The 14,312-nt window shown below is 46.8% G+C and overlaps 1 protein-coding gene across 2 annotated transcripts in view; it reads left to right on the top strand.

The window, feature by feature from the left end:
- The window catches only part of VPS50 (VPS50 subunit of EARP/GARPII complex), a 185,871-nt gene that overhangs the window by 110,086 nt on the left and 61,473 nt on the right, over positions 1–14,312 (top strand). For both annotated transcript variants that reach the window (XM_066585550.1, XM_066585549.1), the window contains exon 12: positions 10,377–10,517. In XM_066585550.1, the coding sequence (XP_066441647.1) occupies positions 10,377–10,517 (141 nt within the window). The remainder of the gene's footprint in view (positions 1–10,376; positions 10,518–14,312) is intronic.

The following is a 14,312-nucleotide window of genomic DNA, read 5'->3' as shown; positions in this document are numbered from 1 at the left end:
ATGGTAGCATGACGATCTTCAGCGCCTCATCAACATAATGGCATGCTGTCAATGTGCTCCTGATGGATACTAGAGGTGATTGGCTGTGGATGTTGATGCCACCCTAAACGATGACTCCATGATGGTGAGCCGTGTGGCATTGCAAACTGGCCTCCTAACGCCGGTTAACTCTCCTCCAGCAGGGGAAACACAGACCTGCAGAGGCGACAGCTTCCACGGCCTCCGGTGATGTCATATATACCCTGTGTGGGAGGAGTCAGGGATCACATGACTACAGGGGCTAAGTAAATGTAGGACTTTGCAGCTGTGTGTGTGTGTCAGTATGGGTGTAGTGGAGCTGTGTGTGTGTGGTGTGTGTGATGTGTGTGAGGGTTAGGATAGATGTAGTGGAGCTTTGTGTGTGATGTCTGGGTATCAGGATGAATGTAGCGAAGCTGTGTGTGTGGGGGTCAGGATGGATGTAGTGGAGCTGTGTGTGCGGGGGTCAGGATGGATGTAGCGGAGCTGTGTATGAGGGGGGCCAGGATTGATGTAGTGGAGCTGTGGATGTGATGTGTGTGGGGGTCAAGATGGATGTAGTTGAGCTGTGTGTGATGTCTGGGGATCAGGATAGATGTAGCAGAGCTGTATGTGTGATGTGTGGGGGTAAGGAAGGATGGAGTAGATCTGTGTGTGTGATGTCTGGGGATCAGGATAGATGTAGCGGAGCTGTGTGTGTGATGTTGAGATCAAGATGGATGTAACGGAGCTGTGTGTGTGATATGCGTGCGTGCGCGATGTGTGGGGGTCAGAATGGATGTCCGGCCGGTGCTGCAGTGACAGTGTCGGGACCCGAGGAGAAGAGCAGAGGAGCAGTACATGTGGTACGAGGTATGTTCCATGTACTGCATGTAATCTTGTATGTTTAGGTGGTATACCTTAGACCAGCTGTACATATAATTACATACAGGACACATCTACCTAACATCAGCATCACTATATACAGGGGAGGTATATCTCCTGTATATAGTGATATGGACCATGCTGGGGTAACCTGGGTATCTCATATATATAATTATATACGAGGGGCTGCTGATAAGTCTTCGGCTTTGTGTTCTTTTTTTTGTTTCTATGGTAACGAATCTTACATCACATGAAGGCCTTATGTGTCTAATACATGTTTTCAAAATTTTTTGTTTGAAGCTTATGGCAACCGTGATCTAGGCACGTGGGATAACAAAATGGCGGAGTCTAAGGCGATATTCACAGCAAATGAGGGCAGAGGAGTGATAAAATTCTTGTTTCTTCAAGGAAAGTCCGCGAAGGATATTCATGGTGACATGTGGCAGACATTGGGGGATCAATGCCCTTCATATTCTACAGTTAAGAACTGGGTTGCTAAATTTATAATGGGCCACTTCAGCACCAATGATGAGGAACGTCCTGGACAATCGAGAGAGGTTGTTGTTCTGGAGATCGTCCATGCTGCGCACAACCTCATACTGGAGAATCGGCCAATTTCAGCTAAAGGAATAGCAGACATCATGGGGATTTCTGGTGAACATGTTTGTGTCATTATCCATGAACATTTGAACATGAAGAAGCTATCTGCAAAGTGGGTCCCCAAATGTTTGACAACAGATCAGAAAAGCATGCGAGTGAAAACTTCCCGGTCCATTTGTCAGCGTTTCTGGACTGAGAAGAACTTCCTGGATCGACTGGTCACTATGGATGAGACCTGGATTTATTTGTATGACCCTGAAACCAAGGAGCAGTCAAAAGAATGGAGTTCAGGGTGCAAAAATCAGCCACTAAGGTGATGGTGTCTGTGGTCTGGGATAAGGAGGGCGTGCTGCTAATGGACTACCTTCAAAATGGTTCCACCATCAATGCAAGGTATTGCATTGATTGTTTGGACCAATTACAGGCAGTCCTGAAGGCCAAAAGGCGCGGCAAGCTGTCCAAAGGAATCTTGTTCCTGCAAGACAACACCTCCGCTCACACTGCACAAGCAACCACGGCAAAACTGGTGGAGCTAGGCTTCCAGCTGGTTGACCACCCACCTTATTCACCAGATCTAGCTCCCTCTGACTAACATCTGTTTCCAAACTTGAAGAAACACCTCAAGGGTACCAAATTTCACACCATTTCTGATGCCATGGCTGCTACGGATGACTGGTTGGAGGCACAACCGAAATCCTTCTTTTTGCAAGGCTTACAGAACTTGGTATACCGATGTAAGAAGTGTGTGGACATCAGTGGAGAGTATGTGGAATAAATGTAAAGTTTCATCTTCCTATATCGTTTCTTTCTGGGTAAACCAAAGACTTATCAGCAGCCCCTTGTATGTTTAGATTGTATGCAATGCGAGCGTCTGCAGAGCGTTCTCGCAAGTAGATGACGTGTGAATCAAACTAAACATCACCTACCCGCGACAACACGCTGGCCTGGATCCCGCACATGCACACAAATGCTGGACGGAATCTAGGAGATAAAGGAAGAAAAAAATGCAGTGATAAGCCATGGCCAAGCCACACCCCCGACAGGCCCCCGCCCCTTCTTTTTTTTTTTTAACCATGGCCGATCTTTTTTCGTGACAAAGGTGGCAACCCTAACCAAGAGCCAGAACTCTTCTTGATACTACACCCCACAGGAGAGCTGACAGTTCCTCTATATACTACACCCCACAGGAGAGCTGACAGCTCCTCTATATACTACACCCCACGGGAGAGCCAACAGCTCCTCTATATACTACACCACACTGGAGAGCCGACAGCTCCTCAATATACTATACCACACAGGAGAGTCGGCAGTTCCTCTATATACTACACCACACAGAAGAACCGACAGCTCCTCTATATACTACACCCCACGGGAGTGCTGCTCTATATACTACACCACACGAGAGAGACGGCAACACCTCTATATACTACACCACACAGGAGAGCCAACAGCTCCTCTATATACTACATCATACGGGAGAGCCGACAGCTCCTCTATATACTACATCACACTAGAGAGCCGACCGCTCCTCTATATACTACACCCCACGGGAGAGCTGCTCTATATACTACACCACACGAGAGAGATGATAACACCTCTATATACTACACCTCACAGGAGAGCTCCGCTATATACTACACCCCACGGGAGAGCTCCTGTATATACTACACCCCACAGGAGATCTCCGCTATATACTACACCCCACGGGAGAGCCGACAGCTCCTCTATATACTACACCACACGGGAGAGCTCCTCTATATACTACACCCCACGGGAAAGCTGACTGCTCTTTGGAAATAACACATTACAGATTTTGTGTACCTACTCTTTCTTCCTTGTAGGCCGCTTCAGATATGCCTACTCTAAATCTTGCCCTGTCCTTGCTTAGATATCCTAGTAAGGACAATTTAAGGTGCAATGGTAGAACTGTATTTACAATTTATTGCTTAAAAACAAAGTAAAAAGCGCTCTTGTCTGCTGGGAACCATTCCTGTTGTTAACAGTAAATCTGCATGTGATACATGGACTCAAAATACACATCCACAAGCTGTGATAAAATCCCAGTATACTGAAGTCTCCACAGGAGACATTTCCTCTTATTTATATACACTCATTCCCATGTTTTAGGACTGACCTTCCTGACAAAACTTTATATAGCACAACTTTTTCCCTTATATACATGAGTACATGGTTACATTTGTGTAAATAGAAAAGATTGACATGGGGTATCTGGCTAGGAAATCATGATAAGTCCAAGGCTCTAACTATTAATCTTGTTTCTCCTGGCACATTGTGTATGCTCTGGAGAAATAAAACAAAGAACAAACTAGGTTTAAAGAAATTGTTTCCTAGAAGTGGATTTAATACTTAAAGGGACTCTGTCAGCTAATATTACCCTCATAATCTAAAGTGATGGGTTCGGAGATTCCTTCCTTATACTTGCCTTCACTTGATGTCTGCCTGCAAAGATACGTACTTCTTAGGTGCGTGCTCCTATAGAGAGAACTAGTTCTCTGATTATGTGTGCGCATATACGGATTTAGCAGAATTCAACTTTAGACTTAATTTTTTTTAATGACAAAACCCCTTTATCTAAACTTACCTATTCCTTCCCTTTCTGTCTCCTTATCACATCTTCTCCTGGTTGAGCTTCTCCAGTGCCCCAGGTCAGCTCACTGCAGGCTGGGCCCAGCTTGTTATGAGGGCTGCTTATCACAAATTCCTTCCGGCTGGGTCAGTGAAGGTCACATCCCTGTGCTGAAGCTTCACTGCCTAGGAAGGTATTGTAATCTATTTCAGAGACAGCTCGCATAAGCAATCTCTGAAGAAGATAGGCAGTCCTCCTGTTGGCCTGTGAGCTGTGACATAACCTACATTGGAAGACTGCCAACCAAATGTACCTCACAGGAAGGAGAGGAATCAGGCAGCTGGAGGTGGAGTGACCCTCTGGACTGCAGGAGACAGGAGAAGATAAGGGAGGTGAAGATCTTGTAAGTAGACTGATGGGGGAGGAATAGATAAGTATAGCATTTTTCTTTTTTAGTGACAGAACCCCTTTAAGGGTAACCTGCCACCTCCCAACAACACCATAATCGAAGTTATTGTGCTTTTCAGGAGATGATGGAGAGCCGGGCAATGTATATCTATATTTTTTATTCTCCCCCACTCTCTCGATCCCACGCTGTCCATCCGTGAAGTTGGCGCACGCAAAAAAATCTGACACTTCAGATTGCCATATGCACGCTGTCCTATGGGCTTCTATGGTAGATAAAAGATGGAGGGGTGTATCCACACTACTTGCAAAATTGCTTGATTTTTTGGGGGGGTCTTAAATATCTTGGGATAATAAAAATAAACAATAAAAATTCTGAAAAAATAAATGTCTAGCTTGTGACAATGTTGTCTCGGCACTAGACAAGCAGATTTTGTCATCAGCTATAGCAGTCACCTTTCCTGAGATTTAATGATGTCTCCCAGTACTCAGTACCCCTAGATGTATAGGCCATTAACTGAGGACAATTAGTGCTCAAAATTCATTTCAACAAACGAATTTGAATGATAATACTGCAGTGTAAATGCAAAAAATAACGCTCACATTGCTTCAAGGTAGAACTAGAGATCTACTAGCATTTCTGAATGTTTGTCAGCTAAGAGACATGGAGACATAAGAAAAAGGGGAATCTCTTATTTCTTCTCCTTCAGGATTAATCCATTATTTTTATGTTGGGAATGATAAAGAGAAGGTCAGGGGTCCTTTAAATTTAGCCGTGAGACTACTAGCATTAGAGCCTATTTGGCGGAGTCCTACCCACTATGTTAAAGGGCACATGGGATCTTCTCCAAGCATCTCTTCTCAGATGTCATTAGAGTAAAATCCGTATCAACATCATGATGATGTACATATAATGACTTTGTCTATATTTAATAATAACACTGGGGAACACAATTTTCGTTGACTTTTTTTTAACTAACTTTTGGCTTCTGAATACAAAAATCACCCCAGTGTTGCTCTACCACATCAACTTTTTTAAGATACAGGGTACCCTCCATTTTTCTCAAAAATCATTCAAAATGTACATACAATGAATAATCAAACAATTACCTGAATGTAGTGTTTATTTAAAGTTATCTTGCCTGAACAAAGGATATATTGCTTTTGTATGTCAAATTATGTGCAAGTAGTAGCAGTTAAGGTAAAAATTTACGCTTATAGCTTTTCCTGGAGTTTTCAATCTATGGACAGTCTCGCCTGATGCTTCAACAATAGTCGACCGTCATATGTACATCCCATCTACCCTGATACCATCCCTTCAAATCTTGATACTAGACCTTCAAATCATTGGGGAATTGTTCACTTTGCTCATCACTGGCCGAACCAAGGTTTTCCGGGAAGCTATCAAGATGGCTATGCAGAAAATGCACCTTAATGCTCATGTTGCAACCAAGCATTGTGTAGCTCTCCAAGAGTTTCTGAACAATTTCGGTGTAATTATTTGCTCGCTTATTTCCAAGAAAGTTCTTAGCGATGTCTTTGAATGATAACCAAGCATTATTTTGGAGTTCTGACATTGTCCCAATGAAATGTTCATCTTTGAGTTGCTGAATGTGTAGACCATCAAACACACCGGCTTTTATATTTTCAAATGACATGCTAGGAAATGCCGAAATGAGGTATTTGAAACAATCTCCTTAAGTAGGCAAAGATTTAACGAATTGTTTCATGAGACCCAGTTTTATGTGCAGAAGTGGGAATATGATGTTCTTCCTGTCAACAAGTGGCTCATGTAGAATGTTTGGATCACTAGAATTGAGGTCAGATCTTGGAGGCCAATTCCTTTCCACCCAATGTTTCTCACTAGTTCCGCTGTCCCACATGCACAGATAACAGGGATGCTTGGTGACCAAGAAGGAAGCATATCATTTTAAGGTCGACACAGATGATCCAATTGTGTTTGTGATGTTGCAACAACTCAATGATTCTCTTTATGTCTCCATATTCTTCACAAAAAGAAACTGAATGGCCCATCGGGACAGCACCAGATAAATTGCCATTGTGGAGAAGGACTTACTTTAAGCTCCGCTTTGAGCTATCGATGAACATTCGCCATACAGTTGAGATACATGGTTTAATGGAAGAATTGGGAAATCCATACTGTATGTTATGACCATACACAAAGCCACTGCCACTTCCAAAGTATTGCAGAAATGCAATTTCTTGGATCGAAAGTAGAATACTATCGCTTCTCTTTCAAGCAAGTTTTTCTCTTGCAGTCTAGATGCTAGGAGTTCTGAAGCCTTTTTTGATGGTCCCAAATCTCATCTCAATCTTCATCATTGCTGTCACTTAGTTCTTCACCATAATCAGGTTCTTCAAGAGCGGAAAGGTAAACGAAGACGGGCACTGTGATTTCAGCTGAATGAGACACTGGACATATAGCTGATGGAAGACTGGGATTCTCTATTTTACGTTTATTGTTCATGTTATATCCTAAAGTTTTCACTATACAAAAGTACCAGTCACTGGGATGATCTCTTGGCTCTCGCCAAACCATAAGTGTACCAAATGGCAACTTATCGCGTGTTCCCTTCGACCCAATCCGTAAACTCTTGACACACCTTGTGAGGGGCCCAAGACTTATCTTGATCACAAAGTTTAACTTTGAAATATGCAAAATAGGCTTGTTTGACAAATGTGCTGATGTTCGCCCTTTGACTGGGGATGGTGAAACTGCCACAGATATAGCAAAAGGAATCAGGGCTGTTTAGGAACTTTCAATGAGAAATAGCAGATGCAGACAGGATCTGAAGGAAAGGAAATACGTGTGTAAATAAAAAATTTTTTTTTGCTAAGTCACTACATAGAGTGGCACACAACTCCTCACCACCCTATTGTACATGTTACTGAATAGCCTAGACAAATAACAGTCTGTCGCTAGGCACCAAGGTCATCCTCCACCCCTCCCCGCTCGAAGGAGGTTTGCGCTCGGCCAATAGAACACTAATGCTCCATTCGACCCAGGCTTGAGTAATCACATTAAGATAAGCTGTAGAGAAAAAATTCGAGATGATAGAAGAAAACTAACTGCATTTTTGAAATCTGCATGCCTATTTTAGCCCAAAACACCTGAAAAACCAAAGTCAACAAAACGTTTGTTCAAAATTGTTAGAACTACATGTGGTTATCACTTTCTCACAGACACGTGAGCCTGCCTTAAGAATCCCTGGAATTTTGACCCTATAGATGGTGTATGAGGATCTCTTAGATTCTACTGGCAACCAAAATCTCTCTGTCTTCTATGACCAGACTGGCGCCAGTCCTGTGGTTTATCTCACTTTTCATGGTTACAAATACTGCAATCCATTACTGGCATCCAAGTTAAGGCTACAGCAGCACTCTGACATGCCAATGCAATGTTCCCTATGGGAAACAAAACCTTTTGCTACCGCCTGCATTGAGGATGCGACGCGCACAATCGGCTGACCATCAATGTGCTGCAATTCCACAGCAGAGTCCTCATGCTACTGATTTGACAGTTCGCAGCATGTCCTAATTTCTAAGCAGGTTTTTCCATCCAGTGTACGCAGTGTTTTTGAAGTCTGCATCCGCTTGCATCATATCGTAAATTTTTGTGGATTTGTAGAACCACCATTGAAAATTTGCAACACGCACGTCCCACTGAACATGGCCTCATAATCCTGCGACTAGAGTCTTTGAAATTAAGTAGCCCGGAGCGATCAAAATGGTTGTCTGTCATTTTTTTATACAAGCAACTAGCAAAGGATGCAAACCTGTTCTGAGGAGATAAGAGGATCTTAATTGGAAAATCAACGGGAAAAGCTGATTAGTTACCAACACCTGAGAGAGGAACAGCTGCCGTAGACCAGTGTGCCCTGAGTAATGGAGCAGTGTCCTGAGATTAGCGGAGATGCAGTGAGCGGTTACTTGGACACGGGAAGAAACAGGAATCTTCAGGTCATGGGGCGTTACTAGTACAGGCTTCTGCTGCTAGGTGAATGTCTGCAAACCCTTCTGAGTCAGTATGCCAGCCGACGTTGATGGGGAAGGATGAGTTTGGCTCCATTGATTTTTTATTTTTTTTCAAGAAGTTGTTCGGTTTTTCACCTACTTTCTGATGGCTGATTCGTACAAACAATGCACAGCTATGAAATTATGTTTCCTTTTCCACTGCTCAAAGCACTCGTAAAAAAAAAAGGCGCACAGTGTGAGGTCGGGTGAGGGAAGGATGTCATGCCGTTTTTGGTCAAAAATTGGTCAAAACTCAGCGCTGTGGGAGCATGTGCTTTGTCATGAAGGAAGAACTATGTCACCTGTTTGCTCTCACCTTTGAAGGAGAAGCTGTACTCCGTCACTTCTTGTAGACTAAATTAAAGGGGTGGTCTCGCGAAAGCAAGTGGGTCTATACACTTCTGTATGGCCATATTAATGCACTTTGTAATGTACATCGTGCATTAAATATGAGCCATACAGAAGTTATTCACTTACCTGCTCCGTTGCTAGCGTCCCCGTCGCCATGGTTCCGTCTAATTTCGGTGTCTTCTTGCCTTTTTAGACGCGCTTGCGCAGATCCGTCTTCTCCCTTCTTCTCCCTTCGGCTCCGCTCGGCAGCATCGGCATTTTGGCTCCGCCCCCTTGTACGCATCATCGCGTAGCTCCGCCCCATGACGTGTGCCGGTTCCAGCCTCCTGATTGGCTGGAATCGGCACATGACGGGGGCGGAGCTACGCGATGACGCGGAAAGGGGGCGGAGCCAAAACGCCGATGCTTCCAAGACCAGCCGAAGGGAGAAGATGCATCTGCGCAAGCGCGTCTAAAAAAGCAAGAAGACACCGAAGTTAGACGGAACCATGGCAACGGGGACGCTAGCAACGGAGCAGGTAAGTGAATAACTTCTGTATGGCTCATATTTAATGCACGATGTATATTACAAAGTGCATTAATATGGCCATACAGAAGTGTATAGACCCACTTGCTTTCGCGAGACCACCCCTTTAAAGTATGACATTTCTCTCTCAATTGACTCTCATTTATTTCAGATGCCATAAAGCACACCCTGTTCATACAGGAAGGAAGGGTGTGTCTCCAGTAAGACCACCCCCAAGGAAGGCATATTTTAAAATAAGGAATATGTCATTCTTGCTGGTACTCTTTTGATTCCTCCCACATAGCTTAGAGGGGTTGTTCAAGTATTCAACAAAATGACCGTCCACCATTCAGCCTGTAGAAACTTATCTTTGGAAGGGAGAATGCACTTCTATACTGGAGAGAGAAGGGGTGGGACTTTGGGTGGGGAGAGGAGGAGCTTAGCGCTGTACTGTTCAGACCAGTTAGACGGAATGTTTATTCCTGTTAGGCTTACCAAATAGCATTGAACTCTGGCTCTTGCCCGTAGTCCCACCCTTTTCCACTTTGATGTGCTGTCCTACAAAAGGGTTGCACTGATGGCGGCTGTTTTGTTGCACTCTTTGGTATCCCCTTTAAAAGGGACCTGTCACCTCTAAAGAAAATCATAATCTAAGTTATTGTGGTATTCGTGAAGGTGACGATGTGTCGAGGGATGGTCTTTTTATACCCTCCTGCTTACCCGTTCCTACAATGTCTGCTGGTAAAGTTTGTGTGGTCTGAAAGTGTGACTCTAACCAGAGTGCTGTGTGTGGCGCCCTACCATAGAAGTAGGGTGCGCACACAGCAGTCTGAATAGAGTGTTTCTCAGCTATACAGGTCCCTGGCATGTGTAGCATATGGAAGGTGATTACCCCGATCCTCACAAGATCCCAGTGCTTGCATAGATTATTTTTGAATTATTATTCTTGTACATAATTTCTGTTGATCATAATTTGATCTGGAGCTTCCATGTCTCTGCTTTACTTTTTAGACCGCAATGGACCAGCTACACATGCACTTCACTCAGGCAATCCACAACACAGTGTTCCAAGTTGTCCTGGGATACGTGGAATTGTGTGCAGGAAATTCAGATACGAAATTTCAGAAACTGCCTTACAAAGACCTCTGTACAGTAAGTAACTCAAAAGTCGCCATGTATCTTTATATGTGATCCTGTTGATGGTGTTGCATTAGTGGAGGCCAACAGAAGTCCCTCCCCCCCCCCCCCTCGCTTCCACACTATGTCACTCCTCCACTCTCGCTTACTTCCTCACCTTCCTTCTTCCACTCTCCCTCGCCCCCTTGTTCTCCTGCTCTCCCTCACCCCCTTGTTCTCCTGTCTCCCCCCCCTCTTTGACCTTCCGCTCTCCCTCAGCCCTTTCTTCCCCCACTCTCTCTTGTTCTGACTCACTCTTCTCCCTTGCTCCTGCGTTTTCAACCTCTCTTCTCCCTTGCCCCCGTGTTTTCAACCTCTCTTCTCCCTTGCCCCCGTGTTTTCACCCTCTCCTCCTTCGGCCCCACATTCTCACCCTCTCTTCTCCTTTCCCCCTTGCTCTCCCCTTCTTTTCTTACCCCCTTGCTCTCCCCTTCTTTTCTTTCCCCCTTGCTCTCCCACTCTTTTCTTTCCCCCTCGCTCTCCCCCTCTTTTCTTTCCCCCTCGCTCTCCCCCTCTTTTCTTTCCCCCCCGCTCTCCCCCTCTTTTCTTTCCCCCCCGCTCTCCCCCTCTTTTCTTTCCCCCGCGCTCTCCCCCTCTTTTCTTTCCCCCCTGCTCTCCCCCTCTTTTCTTTCCCCCCTGCTCTCCCCCTCTTTTCTTTCCCCCCTGCTCTCCCCCTCTTTTCTTTCCCCCCCGCTCTCCCCCTCTTTTCTTCCCCCCTCCGCTCTCCCCCTCTTTTCTTTCCCCCCCCGCTCTCCCCCTCTTTTCTTTCCCCCCCCCGCTCTCCCCCTCTTTTCTTTCCCCCCCCCCCGCTCTCCCCCTCTTTTCTTTCCCCCCCTTGCTCTTCCCCTCTTTTCTTTTCCCCTTGCTTTCCCCCCTCTTTTTTCCCCCCTCGCTGTCCACCCTCGCTTCCCCCTTTTTTCTTTCCCCCTTAATCTCCCCCTCTTTTCTTTCCTCCTTGCTCTTCCCCTTTTTTCTTTTCCCCTTGCTCTCACTGTTTTCTTTCCCCCTGGCTTTTCCCCTCTCTTCTTTTTTCTTGCTCTTCCCCTCTCTTCTTCCCCCCTCGCTTTTGCCCACTCTTCTTCCCCCCTCGCTTTTGCCCACTCTTCTTCCCCCCTCGCTTTTGCCCACTCTTCTTTCCTCCTCGATTTTGCCCTCTCTTCTTCTTCCCCCCTCGCTTTTGCCCACTCTTCTTTCCTCCTCGATTTTGCCCTCTCTTCTTCTTCCCCCCTCGCTTTTGCCCTCTCTTCTTCTTCCCCCCCCCTCGCTTTTGCCCTCTCCCCCCCCCCTCGCTTTTGCCCTCTCCCCCCCTCGCTTTTACCCTCTCTTCTCCCCCCCCTCGCTTTTGCCCTCTCTTCTTCCCCCCCCTCGCTTTTGCCCTCTCTTCTCCCCCCCCTCGCTTTTGCCCTCTCTTCTTCCCCCCCCCTCGCTTTTGCCCTCTCTTCTTCCCCCCCCCCCCCCCCGCTTTTGCCCTCTCTTCTTCCCCCCCCTCTCTTTTGCCCTCTCTTCTCCCCCCCCCTCGCTTTTGCCCTCTCTTCTTCCCCCCCCCTCGCTTTTGCCCTCTCTTCTCCCCCCCCTTGCTTTTGCCCTCTCTTCTTCCCCCCCTCGCTTTTGCCCTCTCTTCTTCCCCCCCTCGCTTTTGCCCTCTCTTCTTCCCCCCCTCGCTTTTGCCCTCTCTTCTTCCCCCCCTCGCTTTTGCCCTCTCTTCTTCCCCCCCCCCCTCGCTTTTGCCCTCTCTTCTCCCCCCCCCTCGCTTTTGCCCTCTCTTCTCCCCCCCCCTCGCTTTTGCCCTCTCTTCTTCCCCCCCCCTCGCTTTTGCCCTCTCTTCTTCCCCCCTCGCTTTTGCCCTCTCTTCTTCCCCCCTCCCTTTTGCCCTCTCTTCTTCCCCCCTCGCTTTTGCCCTCTCTTCTTCCCCCCTCGCATTTGCCCTCTCTTCTTCCCCCCTCGCTTTTGCCCTCTCTTCTTCCCCCCTTGCTTTTGCCCTCTCTTCTTTCTTTCTTACTTGCTTTCTCTCCTCTTCCTCTCTTCGCTTTCCCCCTGTCAATCTCTTTTCCCTCTCCTCCCGACCCTCGCTCTCTTTTCCCTCTCCTCCCAACCCTCGCTCTCTTTTCCCTCTCTTCCCGACCCTCGCTCTCTTTTCCCTCTCCTCCCGACCCTCGCTCTCTTTTCCCTCTCCTCCCGACCCTCGCTCTCTTTTCCCTCTCCTCCCGACCCTCGCTCTCTTTTCCCTCTCCCACCGACCCTCGCTCTCTTTTCCCTCTCCCACCGACCCTCGCTCTCTTTTCCCTCTCCCACCGACCCTCGCTCTCTTTTCCCTCTCCCCCCGACCCTCGCTCTCTTTTCCCTCTCCCCCCGACCCTCGCTCTCTTTTCCCTCTCCCCCCGACCCTCGCTCTCTTTTCCCTCTCCCCCCGACCCTCGCTCTCTTTTCCCTCTCCCCCCGGCCCTCGCTCTCTTTTCCCTCTCCCCCCGGCCCTCGCTCTCTTTTCCCTCTCCCCCCGACCCTCGCTCTCTTTTCCCTCTCCCCCCGACCCTCGCTCTCTTTTCCCTCTCCCCCCGACCCTCGCTCTCTTTTCCCTCTCCCCCCGACCCTCGCTCTCTTTTCCCTCTCCCCCGGACCCTCGCTCTCTTTTCCCTCTCCCCCCGACACTCGCTCTCTTTTCCCTCTCCCCCCGACACTCGCTCTCTTTTCCCTCTCCTCCCGACCCTCGCTCTCTTTTCCCTCTCCTCCCGACCCTCGCTCTCTTTTCCCTCTCCTCCCGACCCTCGCTCTTTTCCCTCTCCTCCCGACCCTCGCTCTCTTTTTCCTATCTTTCTCCTCTCTCGCCCCTCGCTCTCTTTTTCCTCTTTCTCTCCCCTTGTTTTTTTTACTCCCTCAGCCTTTTTTATTCACGGTCACTCTCTCTCTGCCTCATTATCTCACCTTGGCAATATAAAACATCTTGCAACTTTATAAAGAATGCAGTCTGTTCCACTGAGGTAACGCTCCAACCTTATCCCCCCCACAAACACACACACATTGGGAATACGTAGGAGTCTCGTCTCTTCTGTTCGTTTCTTCTTGAAACTGGAAAATAACCTCCGCACATCGTTGTCACAGGAACGTCTCTGTCTTCTTATTATTCCGTGTGGCTCCTTAGAGAGTGCATTTCAAGGAAGCTGCGTTATAATGCTCCAGCATTATCTGCTCTGAATTTACAGTGGAGTCATTTGTCTTTTGGAGGTCTGCTGACTTGTGAGACCCGGGGCACCTTGACGGATTCATTAGTAAATTGTGTGCACGCTGCTAAATACTTTTGGGTCATTTTGTTGGTATGACGGGATGGTGGACGAGCGGCAGTTCTTGCCCATGAGCACCACATTAATCATTAAAACTTTCTTCTTTTTCATGTGTCATAAATTTTAAAGCCGCTGAATACATTTTGCAGGATTTAAATATTTTCTACATCGTCGCCACCGTACTGGATTTATTTATCTCACAAGTGTCACATCTGCTTAGTATATAGCAGCGAGGTCTAGATGGCCAGCTCAACACTGATAAACTGCCCATTAGAAGATACTTACAGCAGCTATTTTTTTTGGTTCCATATGTCGGGATTTAGCACCATTTTAAAGGGCCACCTCGATGAATATTTTTATCATTCATTATCTAGCTATTACCCAGTATATATTAGTGAACTAGTATTTTCTTGGTTAGTTGTCTCTTTCTGTCTTAAACTCTTGGCCACTTTCTCCTCAGATGGTCATGTGATCTCAATTCTGACCAGCTCAGATC

This window comes from Eleutherodactylus coqui, chromosome 12, assembly GCF_035609145.1.
Source record: "Eleutherodactylus coqui strain aEleCoq1 chromosome 12, aEleCoq1.hap1, whole genome shotgun sequence".
Taxonomy (NCBI): Eukaryota; Metazoa; Chordata; class Amphibia; order Anura; family Eleutherodactylidae; genus Eleutherodactylus; species Eleutherodactylus coqui.
Note: the sequence above shows the minus strand (reverse complement) of the source record. Positions and strands in the feature narration are given on the sequence as shown.